Source organism: Squalius cephalus (assembly GCF_949319135.1).
Source record: "Squalius cephalus genome assembly, chromosome: 18".
In the NCBI taxonomy this organism is placed as follows: domain Eukaryota; kingdom Metazoa; phylum Chordata; class Actinopteri; order Cypriniformes; family Leuciscidae; genus Squalius; species Squalius cephalus.
Window position 1 is genome coordinate 20,509,153 of NC_137139.1, and position 20,846 is coordinate 20,529,998.

Genomic DNA, 20,846 nt, shown 5'->3' on the forward strand with positions numbered 1-20,846 from the left:
GGTCTCGATATATATATATATATAATCAAAATGATTTGATTCTTTCTGAGGATCAAACTAAAGCATTGTACTGCGGCTCCCACTGGTGAAAGATGAGTGTACAGCCCCGATCTGTCTAAATCCAGCTTACGCTGAAAAGTGTGGTTTGGATTATTTTGGTCTAATGGTAATAGTTGCTGTGGATTTGCCATTTTTACCCTTTCTTTCCCAGAGATCTCCAGCTGAATCTCCTTTTCACGAAGTTTCTTCCACTGGCTGTAATATTTAGTGATGGGAGTGCCTTCCTCTGCTACTTGCTTCTCCCAGGCTGCCTGTAAACACACCAAAATAAAAACACACAACAAATGTTATTGCATGTTCACCCACAGGAGAGCTAAACAAAAGGGATCTGAATACACATTCAAAACAAAATAAAGCCATAAACTTACAGCCTACAATTGTAAGACATGACAAGTACACACAGGCCTCTTCTGTTATTGTGGATCAATAACCCCCTAAAAAACTGTATCATCTAAGAAAATTGAAAGTTTGTAGGGTCTATCACTACACCCTAAATTAATATTAATAAAGAATCAAGCCAATCGGAGCAATTTTCAAAAACTGAAGTGGACCACGCTCTCAAAAAGTAAAGATAAATGGCTCGCAGGAGGATAAAGGGGCAGGGGTATAAGAGAGTGAATCTCCGCCAGTCTTTCCTTAAAGGTCTTTGTGGATGATATTGATCAGGTAAAATGAGATTAGTTGACCTCCAAATCCAATAGACCGTAATAAATCTCAACTTCAGTCTACAGTTAGCTAAACTTATTTATAACAATTTGCAGCAGTTTGTAGAATAGTGAAAATGATCAAAGCTACAAAAAGGCGCAATATACAACAGACGCTAACAAAGCTAACAGATGTGTACATGACCAGCAAGGCTAAGCTCTATGGCAAACTGGGGGCTTCATCCTTTGAAGCATCTGTTCAATAACTGCTGTGCACATTCTGGAAAGAAATCCTGATGCGATCACTTGGCGCACTACGGTACTGAGGTTAAAATGAACCGCAAGAAATCACAATGCATTGTTTTAGCCATTGCAATGGTTAGAATGCCATTCAAGCGGGTGACACAGAATTTCAAGTTTAATAGTGTTGATATGTCATATAAGCATAATAATAATAATAATAAATAAAATAGCTGGGCATATAGTGTCTATGTTGCTCAATATTAACTTATGTACTAGTAAAATAAATATGTAAATCTTAGTAAGTATGACAGATGAAAAAAATGGAAATGGAAATAAATTAAAACTATTTACACATAAATGTAAAAAAAAGACAAAAGCACATTAGAAAATCACTAAAAACTAAATTAAAACTAAAAATATAAAAATGAAAGCTAATTCAAAATTTGAATAAAAAACTAATGGCAGTATATAAATAAATAATGGAATATAAATAATACTAACATAACATTAGGAAGGTGGGTAGGTAGGTATTATATTGGTATAATATAGGTAGGTAGATATTTAACCTCTGTGTGAAGTGTGTCATAGTGTGGTAGTATTAGAGCTGTTGAAGGCCCTGGCACGACCCACAGAGACAGATATTTGTTTGCTGGACTAATCCGTGGGGCAAGCGGCTTTATGCAGCTGTGCTGGCGGCAGTGCCGGGTGAGAAGTTTGCCATGCCACCCTCGTTACTAAAGGACATCTTCCCTGCTGGCCAGAGCCTGGCGACAGACGCACCCCGGCGTGGTGCCATGCTGTCTGCATGCTCTGCCCTACTGCATCTCTCCCTACAGCTCAACATTACACAGAGGAGAGAAAAACCCGTCCACCCCTCCTGCATTTCAGTCTTAAATGCCCTTAAATATTTATCAGAAGCATGAGTCGTTCCAGAGACAGCAAGGGGCGGGGAGGACAGATGAACGGGCTGTGCATCGGCAGGGGTGACAAATGAGAGCGGAGATGGAGATGAATGGAGCAGAGATCTCGCCCCAGAGAGGAAGCAACTTCTCACCTTCTTTCACAACCTTCACCCCTGCCGTCCCCTCATTTTTTTTCTCCCCACCAACTTCGTCATTATCATCCCAGTCAGCACTAGGGTTTTTGTTAACTGAAATGGTTATGAAGACAAAAAATATCACAAAAAAAAATAAAAAATAAAAAAATAAAAAAAAATCCAAAAAGGAAAAAATGGACAAATGTGCACTACAATATAAAGAAAAACTAAATAGAATTACAAAGAAAATTTATTTTATATTGCCAATTTAATTTATATTTTTAATTCCAATCAATGTCAGATGGTCTGATCTAGTTTATTGTGCCAAAAATAGATGCAAAATCAAACAGGAAAGGGGGCATCTGATTGACATATATATATAACAAACAAAATAGTTCATTTTCTGTATGCTATATTTAGCGACTGAAATCTGAAATGGATTACAATGATATACGTTAATCAAATTAATGCATATTTTGTGTTGAATTTGAATTACATGTTTATCGAAATAACTAATAAATTATTAAATAATTTAGGTGCTAGGGTTAGGTGCACAAGATGGCGCCTGTGAGCTTCGGTGATGCGAGTGTGCGCACATTTCCTTCCGCTCATACTCTTCCGGTCTTAGCGACGTTCGCATTTACTGTAAAGAGAAACTTATAAATTAAACTTGGCTAGGTATAAAAATAATAATAATGAAAAAAAGTTTAATAAAGAGAAGATGGTGGTCTATCAGATTCTTATATTATTGTGTACCTCTGGGCGGTAATAACAGATTACCTCATCGAGATACACTGAGATTAACTTGCATTCTTTCTCCTGTTGATTCTGCAGTTCAGGCTCAGTGCTTAGTGAAAATCCACAGGGATTGCATTCAAACAAAACCCTCAAGTGTATAATATACATGTCCTGATTTTGTTCCGACTGCCGTGGGACTAAATGGCTCAAAACAGACTTCTCTTTCTGCGTGGAACAATACTCTACCCTAATCAAGATCAAATGTTTATTATTTAATATGTAATTGAATTATTATAGGTTTGCATACAATGTTCAGTGTTTGTATTTCAGCTGTGCACTTCTATTAATTACTGCATTTTTGTGAGACGAGTAAAGAAAGAGCATCTGTTGCATAAATCATTGTCTGTCTGGTGTCTATTTTCTTTTCTTTATTGTCTAACTCTTATTTTTACTTAGCTATATTGAAAACTGTTTGTGTTAACTTTAGTAACTTTAGCAAACGTGTGAAGGTTTACAGGATATTTTTGCAAACAACTCTAATCAATGCTATTCTTGTTGTAAGCTTTCATTTGAGTAGTCTGTTCTCACAAAACATATTTCTGATCCAGGTAGGCTACAAGTTTCCAGTGTATGGGTATAATCATTTAAGATATATATATATTTTTTACTTATGTCAGTTAAAATGTTATTATATCACGATTAAATGGAGGATAACATTGTATCTATAATGTACACGAAAATTACAGTCTGAAATGTCCTATGAAATCCGTGCTTGCAAAGTATGTGCATGAAATCCGTTCTGCACATCTCGTTCTCCTCTTGTTCGTTAGCATTGTCAGGGTCTTGGCTTGAATTAGTTTGAAATTGACGCCATCCTCAATATTTACACTAGAGAAGAACTCGCAGTTATGGAGAGGTGGGACATTTCCCGAACACATGCAAAGCACTGCCAATCACAACACACTGGGCCAGCTAACCAATCACAGCACATTTCGTAAAGAGGGGCTTCATCGAAATCAGCGTGTTCGAGCCAGACCGGGGAGAGAGGTGCTGCAATAATGTAAAATATGAGAAAAATAATGTGTATTTTGTACAATCAAGCATGAAAACATATTATAGTACACCCCAAAAACAAAATCAAGACTTCGTAAAAGGGAATGGGCTAATAGGACCCTTATAAGTCATTCACCTGACTTTCTCCATTCTCATTCTCCAGCTCTCTGCATTGGCATCAGGTGAAACTAGAAGTGTCTATGCACACACTAATCCCATTATATCTGAAACGGAAATTAATTTTCAAAAAAATAATAAAAAATATGATTTATGCACAATGAAAACTAACTAAAAGCTAAAATTGAAAAAAAAAAAAAAAAAAATATATATATATATATATATATAAATAAAGTGACATTCTCAGAACTACAATAAACAAACAGCTAGCACAAAGTCTGCTCCAATCTGCTACTGGATTGACGTTACCAGACGCTCACAAACAAAGCACTTAATGTCTGCTCGTCCTCCTCAAGAGTCTCTCGCTGAGAGAAATGGCATTAGAAAGCTTTCCGCTCCATTACTTTCATCTGCTCTCATATCCGCCACCGACCCAGCATCAGGCTACGGTCGTAATAGTACTCTGTGCCACGGTGGCCACGTGTGTCTGTCTGAGGACCTGTGACTGCACTTCCTGACCTGCAGGTGGTGTGGTCAACTAGGCCTCAGGCCAACCGCCACATGCTGTTTTCAACTGGCCACAGCAACACACACTCAGATGTGTTCACACGTAAACACGCAGGGCTCTGAACACGCAAACACAGACGAAGACTGTGGGTGACCAGCAGTCACCTGCGGGGGGACGGAAGGCAGGGTGGTGTATGAGGTGGGTGGAAAGAAGAGGAACTGCAAGGATAACAGTCCGCTTTTACAACTAAAATAAACATCGGACTGCCATGTCTGGTCCCACAGCTCACAAATGTCTGACTTAGAAGTGCTGTTACAGTCATTGTGTAATTGGAAAAAAAAAAACTTAGAAAGGAGAAAAAAAACTTCCTTGGCTTGAAGGAATTTGTCAAAAATTTATTAAATTTTTTTTAAAAAAAACACTCATTCAATGGGTGCTAAAGTAGTTAAAGGGATAGTTCAATCATTTATACACCCTCAAGTTGTTCCACACCAGTTGTTTCAATGTTTTGCCGAACACAGAAGAAGATATTTTGAAGAATCTGAGTAACCAAACAGAGTTCCATTGAATAGAAAAAAATACTACGAGTCAATGGCTACGTCAACATTCTTCAATATATCTTCTTCTGTGTTCAGAAGAAAGAATAACATACAGGTTTGGAACAACTAAATGATAATAGAATTATTATTTTTGGATGAACTATCCCTTACATCACTTGCCCACTGTGGCATCGCCCCCCAGTTAGAGAACAGATACTACACTAAAAGCAACTATTTGGCAATATTTTGGATTTAAACCCAATTCTAACAGGGAACCTGCAAAGGATTAGATGTGTTTTTCATGAAGAATAATAGTGAACCCATCATTCAAGCAATTGCCGCCCCCGAATTGCAGCCAATTCAAAAGCGAAAGTAAAATGCTCACGACTGCACTGGCATTCATTACAGTGCGAGTCCACTGGCATGGAGCATTTTCAGTTCAGTTCATTCATTGAAAACACTCACTCTGCTTATTAGCGATTTAAAAGCGAGGTGCAAAAGAGGGAAAGATTTCATCACTGTCACATCCCTAATAGACAGCAAATGTACAAAAATGTAAATGTATAAAAATTACTAATGCAGAAGCAAATCTGTACTTTATTTTAAGGTGATGTAGTTACACGTTACTACATGTACTTACCATAGTAATAACAGTCAATTCTGCTTAATTACAAGAAACCAGCCCTAAACCAAACCCTAACCGTAACTATTTTGTAAGTACTTGTAGTTCATTTATATTAGTCAGTACTTACTTGAGAAAGTACAATGTAACTACATGACCTTAAAATAAAAGTAACCGATTAAAGTTTTAAATATGAAAATGATTATTAGAATCAAAATTATGAATTTTATTATTGTGAAATATAACTATATAATATAATATAATATACAGACTGTAATATAATTATACTATATACATATCAATTAAATATTTTTATATATTATGAATATAATATATAAAAAATGTAGGCAGAATTACCTATATGCAAAAGTATAAGCTAAGACACAAAACACTCATCTACAGTGATGGGAACTTTAAAGTGAAAAAAATGTAGGGCGGGACTTATTTTCATCAATTAGGATTTTACTGGTTTCTGATTGTTCAACATTTACATTAATGGTTAATTTTTATATATATTTTTTTCATTTATATTTTATTTCTGATACAAGGCCTACATTTTACTAATGGAATTTATGATACTTTTAGATTAAATCATAGCATTATCTTGCATAAGGCCAGGTACATGTAATAAGAAAGTAAATTAATCCATTTTAAATTTATGTCGACTTCAACAAATGTTCGGTCTGTTCCTGGTATAAAATGATACACGCAATCTCTTGTACTCACCACAGCTGTGACATCAGCCACGCCAAACGCAGCTTTCTGCCTTCGTCCTGTGATGTGGTTGCAGTTCTCCTGTATCTTCTCCAGCAGCTGGCGCATCGGCTTGCAGTAATTGGCCACTTTGCATTCCTTCAAGAACGCTTTCAGCTGAGACCAACAAGAGAGAGACAGAGGGAGAAAGAGCAAACAATGGAAATATCATAAAAATGATGTGAATATTACGGAGCCACATGCAGATAGAATTTCTAACTATGCTCAAATAATTCATATAGTTCTAATAACTCTCTGTGTAGATTCAATTGTTCAATGTTTAGCTTAAATCTGGAATTCAAATTCTGCCAATGAAAAGTACGGAAGAACCGGGAGTGGATATTATAAATAAACCTGACTGGGCCAAAAAGAATAAATACTCAAAACCGGATTTTTAAACAGCAGTGAGGAGAGCTTGGTTTTGGCCAGAGCAGAGGATGTGGCCAGAGTGTGTGTGTGAGAGAGAGAGGGCTGAAAGAAGTAATGGTGAAAGAAGTGTGTTTGTGTACTGTGTTAGTGTGAACACTGCAGTGTAAGTGTATGCTGTGTTGCTAGTGTAAGTATTGGGATGTTTATGTTGGGGTGTGAGGACTGAAGAAGCTGGACTACAGCCTGTGAATAAGTTTGTATGTGTGATCTGATCTGTGAGAATGAGAACCATTAAATACAACTGGTGTACAAGCTCCACAACTTTCACTTATTATGACTTGTTGCTGATGTGGTAACTGTTAGAAAGAAAAGTGGAAGAGTGAAAGCATTTGTCCAGAACAGTACCTGAACGATGGCAGGCAGGGCCAGCTCAGGAAAGCCAATGGCGCAGGCCTGAGTGTGGAAGTACTCCAAAATGAGGTCATACAACTGATCCATTAGACCATCCTGGAACAGTGAAAACACATAGACATTCAAAACTCAGCACATGAGATGCATTCTCAGGCCAGAAACATACCGTTGCTGTCGGGTGGATTAGTTACATGTTTGTGATGGTAGGGAACAGAGGCGGTGTTTTTTCCCATCTTATGAAAAGTAGAGTTTTTGGAGTTATTAACCGTGGAGATACTAGGTTACAGCCCAACAGCGACGATATCCTAATGTGTAACTCAGGGTTGCTACTGACATCTTTGACTTTAGCTAACTTACTTAGCAAGACTGTCTGCTAAGGGCTGTTCATACAGAATGCGTTTTTGCATTCAACTGTATGGACATGTTTGACAATTCATCTCACATCTTTTGTAGTGACATGGAGTTCTAAAAACACAGCGTTCAAGTTATAATAAGTTCACCTTTTAAAACAACGTGTCTCAAGACCTTGCTTTTTTTAAATGGAAAAAAGCATTGATGGATGTGCACTTACAAGTGAAAAAGATTTTTTTTTAAAGAAAAGAGTTAACGCTTATGTCCATAACAGGCTCTCTTGCGGCAATACTTACAATGTAATGCATACTTGCACAATGTCGAATTTGGGTAGCTGGGACTGTCTGCGTTCACATACTTGGAGTGTTTTAGGCCTTCCGTTTTGCTCATTATTTATAGTTGGATTATGTACACAGGCAAGAAACATCTTCGCAGAGCATGTTGGATGTTGCAGGCAGTTGTGCTGCTTAATATTTTTGTGGAAACAGTGATACACTTTTTTTTATTTATTTAATGGATATCAATTTGACATGTCAAAATGAGGAAAAAAATTGAAATAGTCATAGTAGCAGTAGCCTAGTGTCCCTGAGGAGGTTACATACATGTCTATCAGTCAATCAGTTTTCCCTACACAAAAATGGCTGCCCCCCACAAAGTATTCACACCTCTACTCAACACCTGGCATAAAAGCATTCACACTAATCCTGACCCGGTTTAGGGCAGGGATCAGACCTAAATCCCTTGCCCTACCTAAAATTTACAGCCGCAGCCCTCACAAACACATTCCTCCGCAATGGAAACGGGAAAGCCCTGCTCGTAACTGCCCTTACTAGTTGGGAAATATTTAAGATTTAGTAAGTCAGACAGAGATCCCAGACAGCAAGGGTGGAGCGGCGTCTCGGGGGGCCTGTGGCTGCGGTGTCTTGGCCTGGGTGTATGTACTGGAAAGCTTCCCCGTGCCAACCAGGAGAGCAGGATAATCCCTGCAGCTTGTGTGGCAATCCTCTTGGCAGCGACACAGCGCGCGGCGCTTTAGCCTGTGTAGCAGCGTGTTCGGGCTTTCATCTCCTAACCTCAATCCAGTTACAGCCAGTCAGCATGAACACATGACAGGCTCTCAGCCCAGGAGGAGGGGCCATCTTTATCCAGTCCTTTATCTGATGCATTTATGTTGTGGTTTTTAGTTTCATTTTAATGTCATTTTTGCTCAATATTTTGGATTTATTGTACTGTTAGGGCTAGGTACCAATTTTTTTTAAAAAGAAATTAATATTTTAATTCAGCAAGAAGGCAGTAAATTGATCAAAAGTGACAGTAAAGACATTTACAATGTTACAAAAGATTCCGATTTAAAATAAATGCTGTTCTTTTGAACTTATATTCATCAAAGAATCCTGAAAAAATATTACACATTTAAATGGGTACTTCACTACTGGCAAAACGGGCTTTCAATACAACTTGGCTGCCTTTATCGTAGAAATGTAAAAAAAAAAAGGAAAGAAAACAACTTCAACACCCATAATGCACTGGGCATGTTGCCATCTAAGGCCACTCCCAGTCTGCTATGGTTACCAGAGTCAAATACTGCCTTGCTTTAGTAGGAAATACTTCTTAGCAAACTTTTAGTCATAATGGCACTGACTTGTATTGTTCCTGGATGCAAGAGTTCAAAGAGTAAACATTTAACAAGAGTAAGTTCCTTTCAGTTTCCAGTGAAGAATCCAGCACGTTGTAGGCTGTGGCTAAATGATGCAAAGAATAGTAAATACGGAGAGAACGCTGCAAAGGGAAATCTGTTTGTTGAACATTTTAAACTGGAAGACTACACAAACACATGCTGCATCCGAAATCGTGTACTGTCTGAGTAGGTACTACATTTGAATTTACTTTGCGACTGATACAAAGTATGTTCTATGTAGTATGAATATGGTTGGTATGAATGAAATTCGGACGTACTACATACACCATGTTGTTACTGTCATGAGACCAACCAGCGTCAGTTGAGTCGCTTCACTTGTGTGAAAATGTAATATTGTAATATATAATGTAATGATTTTACTTAATTTTTATCAAATAAATGCAGACTTTGTGAGCATAACATACTTCTTTCAAAATGAGATCTTCCAAAATGTGATGGGTACTAAAAAACCCTAAGGAATATGCATTTATTTGTTTAAGTTATACAGTGAAAATGTTCACTATGAATGTATGAAGGTCTGAAACTCATATGTACAGGATCTGTCACCTTATAAGCCTTTTCTTGGAGATTGGTCTTGCTGAGTTTGAGGATCACTGCAAAATTGATGGGCTTTACACTCATGCGGCCTGGTTTCTTATTGAAGTCTTCCTGCTGGAGGATCTGAGGGGGAAGAGTGAACAAACAGATACATCAGAGCACTCCATCACAGACACACGTGCACAGAAACACACAAAGAACACTACAGCAGTAACCCACTGATTATTCAGACAAACACAAACTAGAGAATTACTCAAGGGCTTATAGTAATAATTTAAAGTATAAAATCTAACTCGGGTGTCTAACTCAGACGAGTGTTGGAGAAGTTACTCTGATACAAACTGCAAGCATCCCAAGCAACAAGTTACTCAAAGTAATTATGAACACATGCAACCCTTGCAACCTTTGCCAACTACACTTATGCTAACTACCAACCAATACATACAGATGACCTGTTACTTCATTAACGGATTGAGGAAATTATATTAATGATTACCACTTTTTTTTTTTCTTTACAAGAAAATAAAGATAAACCTGAAGCACAAACACACACACACACATACACATATATATATATATATATATATATATATATACACACACATACATTTAGAGGTTTATCTTTATATTCTTTTTGTATTTCTTGTAAAAAAAAAAAAAAAAAAAACTTGGTGACAACAGCCGGTGCTCCACACACACACACATATATATATATATATTATATATATATATATGTGTGTGTGTGGAGCACCGGCTGTTGTCACCAGTTTTTTTTTTTTTTTTTTTACAAGAAATACAAAAAGAATATAAAGATAAACCTCTGTGTGTGTGTGTGTGTGTGTGTGCGTATATATATATATATATATATATATATATGCACACATACATTTAGAGGTTTATCTTTATATTCTTTTTGTATTTCTTGTAAAAAAAAAAAAAAAAAAAAAAACCTGGTGACAACAGCCGGTGCTCCACACACACACACACACACACACATATATATAATATATATATATATGTGTGTGTGTGTGGAGCACCGGCTGTTGTCACCAGGTTTTTTTTTTGTTTTTTTACAAGAAATACAAAAAGAATATAAAGATAAACCTCTGTGTGTGTGTGTGTGCGTATATATATATATATATATATATATATATATATATATATATATATATATATATATATATATATATATATATACACATACACACACTATATCGATGGTGGTGGGATCAGATCTCCGTGTGGAGCACCGGCTGTTGTCAGACTCCTTGTGCATACAAAAATCTGTCTGGATTATTAAAATTAACAATAAAACTCTGGATTATTACAATTAAACTGATATTTCCTACTGACACACTACAGCAAAATATATCAATAACTGGCTTAAAACCATTTCTTTTGGTGAAAATTCAAATGTGCCCAAGACTTCGCACAGTACTGTTTATATATCAGTATAAATGAAGTGAATTCAGGCCAATGGTTTTTTTTTTTATATATAAAATAATGAGCAGATGAGCACAATTTATAGGGTAAAAGATATCAAACAGGGTAACAATGTTAACATAAGCTAACGCTAAATACTGAATTTCCACTGAACAAAACTAAAGGCACCCTGTGAGAACTGCAAGGACTCAATTTTTAAATTTACACCACCATTCAAAAGTTTAAACTATTTTAAACAATTTTTAAAGAAATAAATACTTCTATTAAGCAAGGATGCATTAAATTGATCAAGAGCCACAGTTAAGACTTTTATAACATTATCACTGTTTTCACAGACATTTCAAGCATCACAACTGTTTTCAACATTGATAATAATAATAAATACATCTTGAGCAGCAAATCAGACTATCATAGAAAACAATAATAAAAAAATATATATATTTCACAATATTACTGTTTTACTGTATTTTTAAAAAAATAAATGCAGACTTGGTGAGCATAAGAGACTTATTGTTATTGTATCTACTTATTGTTATATAACAAAAACATTTGATTTTGAACAGTAGTGTACATGAACACTGTGAATGAACTGATTCATTAAAATGTATTCGATTTACCAATTTTCATAATACTAAATTAACTTGCCCATAAAGCTGGAAGTGCAAAATAATGTTACCAAAACCTGCTATTTAGTAAAAGTAACTTGTTTGCTTTTAATTATTATAAAATGATTTCCAATATTCATTTGCAAACAACAAACTAGAATTAATACTTTTCGCCATACTTTTTCCACAACTAATGATTGAAACACGCTGTCACACCTGCAAAAAGTGAGGCCGCATAGTTTGGTACATGGTTGTGACTTCTCGCATGTCTATCTCTGTGCTTCTGCATTTGAGAGCAGTTGAAAGTGCTTGACGAGGTCATCTAAACCAGCTAGATGTGTGCATGTGCTCATGGACAAACAACGGATGTGGTGTCGCCTGCGGGACACAGGAGGAAGTGGTGGCGCATGGTCCTAACCTGATACGCACAGGGGCTACTGCAACAGGAAGCTCAAAATCATAGAGCTCTGATAAAATGAGAGAGAAAGAGCGGGAAAAGAGAAAAATAAAGAGAGATGCCCTACTCAACATCACTGTGCGCCTACTTTTAACAAGAGTGCGAAAACAGGAAGTGGACTACATCACAAATAAACACAGGGAGCAAGAAGGGGGTCGGTGGGAGTCGCCACACTGACAGAGGATGTGGTCCGCGCAACACATTTGAGAGCTGAGTGAGAACCACAGACCTCCCTCATGCGCGCACACACACACACACACACGTACTCTCTTCCCCCCCAGGCTTTATCGCAGTATGGTCAGGACTGGTGGGAGATCGCAGCCAAGCAGTGACCACCCCCCCATCCCCCATCCCTCCCTTCCGTTGGTCTCGGCTGCTGTCGCCTCCACGCTTCTATTCTCACAACAGCTGTCACCGCAGGGGCCCACGCCAGCCACACACAAACACACATGTTTTGTCACCCGCCTCACACTGTGGAAAATGTTGACAGTTTGTGACCTCTACTTCTCCCAAAAACGAAGACGTGCAGCGTTCGCACACATTAGGATGCGTGTTCATGCAGACCGCACACTCTGATCTCTGCTGTCGTCTTTTAGTCTTTAATTTAAAGGTTGTCGACCGTTTAGGTAGCTTGTCTTGTCCTACTACTTGGTTTTTCAATAGTGACTAGTCCGTGGGTCTTTTGAATAATTAGGCTTCACCAGAGTCCAACCAGATGCAATATTAGGGAGTTTCCATATTGCACAGGTGTTTGTGTTTAAAAATCAGATACATTCCATTTTCTGTTAACAACCCACAATAGTGCTGTAATTTGACAGATTTAGAAGTTCGAGGCTGGACTTGGTTTTATCCATCAGGAATTGTTATAAAAAGCTACAATACCATTTTTTAATGCTCACCAAGGGTGCATTTATTTGATTAAAAATACAATAAAAAGTATTATAGTGAAATATTACATTTTCAGCATCATTACGCCAGTCTTCAGTGTCACATGTGTTGATTTGCTGCTCAATAAACAGTATTTTTACTATCAATGGGAAAACAGCTGTGCTGCTTAATATTTCAGTGGAAATCTGATTTTTTTTCAGGATTCTATGATGAATAGTTGAAATAGAAACCTTGTAAGATTATAAATGTATAATAAATAATGTATAATACTCTTTACTGTGACTTTTGATCAATTTAATGGTCATTGGTGAAAAATCTTACTGAACCTAAACTTCTAAATTTTTGTGTATTTTGGTATTGGTTAATGTTATTTAATAATGTTATTTAATATAATATGTGACATCAGTGGAAAAGAAAAAGATTTCTCAAATTGTCTTGCATTGTTTAAATTGGTGGATTTGATACAAAAACCTACTTTGATGGAAGTGAAGTGAAAGGGATGAATTTAGTCTATCAGCAAGCTAAACCACATCACATTGTTAGCATGGTAAAACAATCTCTGAAACGTTGCATCTCTTAATTAATCTGCTTTAAAAGCAACCAGATCACAAGTTTTAGAAAAAAATAAAATAAAATAAATAAAGCTAGTTGACCTCAGTAATTGATTCTTTAGTTGGCAGTTTCTTCATATGAAGAATTCTTATTATTGTACTTCAGATGTGATGAAAGGTCAGAGTATGGCAAAGTTTTATAGTTAACTGCAGGAAAACAGTGATGACAAACGCCGTGGGTACAGTTCTCATGGCCAAACCACGTCCACCCACACAGGAACCCGTTTATTCAAGGCAGCCTGGGAGATGCTAGGGAGATATCGGAATAGTGACTGTGATGATGGTATGATATGCCAGTCTCACCTCCAGCAGGAAGGGCAGGCCGGGCACAAATGTCTTGGTTTTGCCAGACAGCAGGATGATCGCTCTGACGCAATGCAGTCGCAGAGGGTAATACCGGGAGATGGGCACAAGCCTACAGACACATCATATAGCCATTATTGACCTGATAGAGTTTAACTGAATTTCTGTATGTAAACAAGTAATGTGGATTTTTTTTATGATATACGATTCTATCTTTTATTAAATCTTCACATTTGCAGGCAAAAAAGTAATGTAGTATTCAAAGTTCTGAGCTCAAGTTGACATACTGAAAGCTGTAAACTTAAATATGGTAAATGCTGCCACCTGCTGGTAAAGTTTGTAAGTTTGTAACATTTAAAGGATTATTAGTTCACCCAAAAATGTACATAGTCATCTTTTACTCGCCTTCAAATCGTTCCAAACATTAATGAATTAATTTCTTGACAAATAAGCACCATAAAATTGGTTAATTTGCACTTTATTCAAAGTCTTCTGAAGTAATACAAATTTTTATGGGGCAATACTCAGGGCAAATGGGACTACTTTGACTATTTTTGTCTCATTTTCGGAGCTTGGCAGAATATGTCCATATTCATTTTTTTTCATTTGTGGGTGAAATAGCTATGTAAAGAAAATGAAAACCAAAAAAAGGGCAAAAAATGTAAATAAAAAAAATCAATCATACTTGATGCAGCCGATGATGACTTGACACAGTGGGTAGATCAATGGCTCCAAAACCTCACTGGGGTAAATGGTGCTCAAGACACGACACCACAGATACAGACAGTGCACATACTGCCAGTTATACACAGACTGAAATGTCTCCTGAAGAAAACGCACAAAACAGAAAAATACCGATCAATATAAAGCTGCAAATCAGAAATTGATTTAATTGTGAAAAGTGAGTGAGAGTTTGCTAGAACACCTAACAAAGCTGAAAAGCTACTTAAAAGTGTCAGCGGAAAAGGAGAAAAAAATCTTTGGAATAACAAACATGATGAATCACTCACAATAAAATCAAGACTGAGAAGATGAATACGGTCCATTTTAATTGAATTGATAACTTTAAATAGTCATTTCTCACTAGGGTTGGGTATTGGTTAGGTTTTATCCGATACCAGTACCTACTCGGTATTTTTCAAACGGTTCCGGTGCTTAAACGGTTCTTGAAACGGTACTTAAGAAAACTAAACCGCACACACTTTATCAAAAAAATAATACCTCTGTGTGTGTGTGTGTGTGTGTGTGTGTGTGTGTGTGTGTGTGTGTGTGTGTGTGATTTTCTGAAAAAGATTTTCTGATTTCTGATTAAATGAAAAATTGTGCCCTTTAAAAGGCTACTGATGTAGCACAAAACACTTGAGTTAAGATCAAAATTTTGTCTTCTCATATTATGACTTTTACAAAACAGAGAAATATCTGACACTGAGCAGAAATATTTAACACACAGTATAGCCATATAAATATACTTGATATTGATATACTTCATACTTGATATTCAAGATTTGCAGTTGGCATTAAAATACTAGACTTACCCGAAGAGGAACACTGGCAGCTGAACTTGAACTTTAGTCAAGCGTGTCAGAGGTTTTGGGTTCTAATCCGCATTTGTAGTTTTTTATTTTTTTATTTTTTTAAACCGATTATGCTCATCAGTGGTTGTATATCAAGCAGGGACACTTTGTGTCCATTATATTTTGAGATTTCACCAGAACGAATAGATATGAGGCGCCGTCTAGGGCTTAAATCAAACTTCATTCACGCACACATGAAACCCTTGCATACACATGTACTAGGTAGTCACACATACATGTATACTACTGAATGCTCAAACTAATAGGCTACATAATGCACAACTTCTAAAGTCGCTCACGCACACACACGCAAACTCTACACACACGAGACGCGCGGAACTCTCCGCGCACATACTCATCTGAGACGCGAGCACACACACACACACACACACACACACACACACACACACACAAACAAACTCTCCGCGCACATACTCATCTGAGACGCGAGCACGCACACACAAACTCTCCGCGCACATATATAGACGGCGCCTCATAGATCGATCTCCGCAACGTATTGAAGCGCGCGTCCGAGAGAAGAAAAGTGCGGTGTGCGCGAGCCAAGAGAAAACACTGTATCCGCGCCACTGATCGCAGCGGCAACGAGCCCTTTGATCACTTGATTTAAAAAACACATTTCAGCGCTAGATCTATTTAACAAACGAACTAAATGAATGCTCTGCTGGTTAACTGGAGAAAATTTATTATTGGATCATTCGTGCCGCGAGATGTTTTATAGGGGGCGGTAAAAAACGTCAGGCACCGAAATCAGGCACCGAAAGTTTCGTTCTTATTCGGTCTGGTTACTACCGTTTACGTCGGAACCGGTTCCCTATTGGAACCGAGTTTCGGTACCCAACCCTATTTCTCACACAGAAGAAAAGCTGTCAAGACTTCTAACTACCTTCTTCTTCAGATTCATGGCGTTCCTGAGGTGGATGGCCAGCTGACGGATGTAAATAAATGCGTGCTGGTAGGACACCTGTGTGTCCAGTGAGTACATCTCAGTGAGAGTCCGCTGCATGAAACTAATCATGGGAAGAGTGTTGGGTGACGTGAACTTGCAGTTCTTTACGTAGGCGATGTACATTTGCTGCAAACAGAAACATCAAGTGTGAAATGAAGTATTTCATCATTACGAATGTATAAATTGATACATTTCCCCCCTAATATACACTACTGTTCAAAGTTTGGGGTCAGTACAATTTTTGGTAATGAAATTATTAATTTATTCATCAAGGACACATTCAACTGATCAAAAGTAAAGATTTCTATTTTGAATAAATGTTGTTCTTTGCTCTTCTTTCTATTCAACAACAAAAACAAAAATACTGAAAAATTGTATGTTTTCCACAAACATTTTAAGCAGCATAACTTTTTTCAACATTTATGATGATAAGAAATATTTCTCGCACCAAATCAACATATTAGAATGATTTTTGAAAGATCACGTGACACTGAAGACTGGAGTAATGATGCTGAAAACTCAGCTTTAACATCACATGAAATAGTAAACAGTTCTACTAATATTGTTTTACTAAATTACTGTTTTTACAGTATTTTTAAATGCAGCCTTGGTGTGCACAAGACACTTCTTTCAAAAACATTTTAAAAAAATGTTACCGACCCCAAACTTTTGAATGGTTGTGGATGCAATATTGTCAGTAATTCGTGGTGGATTTATGACAGCTGAGGTCAACCAATATATCAGTTTTTGATTTAAGACATTGGTCAATAGTTCTAATGTCATAATGTAGATTACCATATTCGACTAAATTTTCACTATCTGAGCATTATTTTTAACTCATTCTCTAGCTGCTTTTTTGTTTTTGAGGAAGAAAAAAAAACATAGCACCAAGTGTAATGCACATTGTGGTCATGGACATTCAGTGCAAAAGAAAATCTCATAACTTGTGAAATAAACTTACACTGTGCTGTAAAACTGACCTTAAGAACAGAGTCTAGGAAGATTTCCTGTTTGTGCCGGCAGATTTTGTTGAGAGCTAGAAAGGCCAGGACCCTCACGGTCTCCTCTCCTGTGCTCCAATGTTTGATCAGGCTCTAGTGTCACAAATGAAAAACACAGAAGATGCTGAATTTTATTGTTTGATTAAAAACCATCCATCTCAGTGCACTAAGCACGACTTTGGTTTTTAAGTTAGTGTCATCTATTTGAAGCGCTTACTTTGAGAAAGAGCCTGCACTGTTTCGGCAGACTCAGGTAGTACGGCACCATCTGGTTGGCGTGACGGAGAACTGCAGCTATGACTGTGGCCTGGGTTAAACTGGAGAGAAGCTGAGGAGGGGGAAAAAAACAACCACACATCACTTAGCACAGATTCAAGCTCTGAAATTTTGTGGGTGAAAACTGAAAAAGAAATCTACCTGAACAACACCAGCGACATACATCTTAATATCAGTCTGATTTTTCTGCCACCTGGGACTTGAGGATGGGAGTATTAACCTGAAAATACAGATGAACAATGTTTTATAAAGAAATCTGACAGATTCAAATATCCATCTATACAGCAGGAAGAACAGGGCTGTTACTTCTTCTGGTCTTTCTCTGGAGCTTTGAGCTTCAGCATTTTGTGCAGAGCCGCATACATGTCCTTTATACAGAACAGGACGAGGGAATTGAACACTGTAAATGGGAAACAGATAAAGGCTGTCAGTGAGCACATTAAACATATTCGTTGTGTAAACGAGTACACTAAAGAAGCCGGTTAGTTACCCGAGCTGTCTGAGATGGTATATCGACACAGCTCCTCAGAGTCACCCTTCGTTGTAGCCACAGCAGCTTTGAAGGCTTGTGTGATGTCCCTAATCAAATTCGGTGTGGGCTCTTTCTGGAAACAAAAAAACATAAAAAAAGAACCATGAAGCAAACCAGCTCACAGATGAACAACATTACAGCCTCTGATTTGAAGCAAAAAATAAAAAAATAAAAGTATATACTAGTGGTGGGCCGTTATCGGCGTTAACGCGCTGCGTTAACGCGAGACTCTTATCGCGCGATAAAAAAAATATCGCCGTTAATCTATTCTCCAAGTTGGGTTGGGAACGTTGGGAGCTGGCTCAAGCTACACAAGCTATGATGACGCAATCTACCCGCGGCCGCGAGGAACACCCGGCTGCAACGCATCATATTCGTCGTCATCTTAAGTAAACACGGCTGAAAGTGAAAGCTGGTGTAAAAGATCCGTGCAACATCCATTATTTGGACTTGGTTTGTATTTAAGCCGTCCGACGTAGACTGTGTGGTGTAACAGTTCGGTAAGTTAACACACGACTAATCCGTTCTACCACCTCAAATTCAAAACGAAACACATCACTGAATACCAGCGCGCGCGTATTATTCCCAATATATCTTAGTGAGTGGTGTAGCACATAATCTCTTTTTATTAAAAGCGCCTGATTTTAAGAATCGTTGTTGTGTTTCTTTTGAACTGAAAAGACATCAGTTAGACAATATTCTAATTTTAAATTTGGGGTTTCATAAGCTCCAAGCCATAATAAACATTAGACCTACTTAAGTCTCTGCAGCTAGTGTACTTAAATTTTATTTATCTGCAAAATTATGTTGTATACTTACAGTTTTGCACAATATATGTTCTCAAAACTACATACACCCTTTCAAAAAAACAAAAAAAAAAAAAAAATACATTTAGCAGTTGTTTAGCAGGGTCTGTGTAACCTGTTCTGAAATGGTTTTATTATAATATCGTTATCGCAAGAGGCTGCAATGTATATCACAATATGGATTTTAGGCCATATCGCCCATCCCTAATTGATAGCCTATAGTAGTTGATAATAACATAGGCCTACCTAATGTTGCCTACGGACGGTAACAGTACAGTAGTAACCTTTTACAGTCTATGAGTAGAACAGCTTTCTCAAGCAGTTTGTGATGCATTTTGGAAACAGGAGATGAGCCCCTGGTCTAATGCGCCACCTGGCTTGAGAAACCCGTTCTCAAAGACTTACTTTTATAGTCATTATTTGGGTAGCACACATACTCTGAATGCCTTCGGCAGAATTCAAATGAGCCATTTTAATCTAGATTAATCTAGATTAATTTCAAAATTAATCTAGATTAATCTAGATTAAAAAAATTAATCTATGCCCACCTCTAGTATATACACAACACACACACTATCCTTCAAAGGATTTTTTAAAGAAGAGTCTATGCTCACCAAGGCTACATTTATTTGATCAAAAACAGTAATATATTGTGAAATAATATTAAAATTTCAAATAACTTTTCTATTTTTTTTTTTTTTATGTAATTTATTCCTGTGATGCAAAGCTGAATGTTCAGCATCATTACTCCAGTCTTCAGTGTCACATGATTCTTCAGAAATCATTCTAATGTGCTGATTTGCTGCTCAAGAAACATGCCTTATTATCAATGCGAAAACAGTAACGCACTTAATATTTTTGTGGAAACTGTTATAGAATTTTTTATTATTATTTGATGAATAGAAAAAAAGAACAATATTTATTTGAAATAGAAATCTTTTGTAACATAAATGTCTTTCCTGCTTTTGGTAAATGTATTACATCTTTGCTGAATTAAAAAAACAATAAACTTTTGAATGGTAGTGATGGGGTCTCTGCTCTTGCCCTAACTTTCATTTCACTGATTAGTGCTTATTCACCAGAAATAACAATTGCTCCCCCTTGTGTGAGTTCCAAAATATACAGCTAGCCATATATGGGCAGTTTTTATGCAGTTAAATTCAGGAACTCTCAGATGTCTCATTTGCTATAAACAAAAATATTTTCCATATATTGACTTTGAGCATTGGAAAAAAACAAAAGAAAACCCCCCACATTGGTCATCCACTACAGTTGAGCATCCCCTGTTGACAATGAACGAGAGCTCATACAGAATTATCTGACGCTCCTAAAAGAAAACATAGTTAATAAAGGATAAGATAAAAATGTTACCCTGAGTGCAGTTCTCCATTTCTCAATCATTGCTTCTGTGACCTTGGTAGATTCTTTAGAAGATTTTGATGGTTTCGCAACCTTTTTTTCTGATTTCTCCTCCTCCTCATCATCAGCTTCCTAGTGTCACATAAAAATTGTGGTTCATATTCTAAGGAAAACACACACTTATATATATATATATATACACACACATATATATATATATATATACACACACATATATATATATACACATACATACATACATAGACACAATTCACAGCAAATTGTGAAAAACTTATAATTTATAAATTAAAAAGTAATTAATAATTGGTTGCATAGGAAGAACT

At 36.9% G+C, this 20,846-nt stretch overlaps 1 protein-coding gene across 1 annotated transcript in view; it reads right to left on the bottom strand.

Moving 5' to 3' along the window:
• Positions 1-20,846, bottom strand: part of noc2l (NOC2-like nucleolar associated transcriptional repressor) — a 29,736-nt gene that overhangs the window by 6,654 nt on the left and 2,236 nt on the right. Inside the window, exons 4-16 of the mRNA XM_079848718.1 lie at positions 20,515-20,634; positions 18,296-18,410; positions 18,112-18,205; positions 17,947-18,025; positions 17,747-17,857; positions 17,509-17,622; positions 16,466-16,654; positions 14,673-14,812; positions 13,988-14,099; positions 9,690-9,803; positions 7,088-7,189; positions 6,287-6,430; positions 198-311 (exon numbers count right to left, since the gene is read on the bottom strand). Coding sequence (XP_079704844.1) covers positions 198-311; positions 6,287-6,430; positions 7,088-7,189; positions 9,690-9,803; positions 13,988-14,099; positions 14,673-14,812; positions 16,466-16,654; positions 17,509-17,622; positions 17,747-17,857; positions 17,947-18,025; positions 18,112-18,205; positions 18,296-18,410; positions 20,515-20,634 — 1,548 coding nt within the window. The remainder of the gene's footprint in view (positions 1-197; positions 312-6,286; positions 6,431-7,087; positions 7,190-9,689; positions 9,804-13,987; positions 14,100-14,672; positions 14,813-16,465; positions 16,655-17,508; positions 17,623-17,746; positions 17,858-17,946; positions 18,026-18,111; positions 18,206-18,295; positions 18,411-20,514; positions 20,635-20,846) is intronic.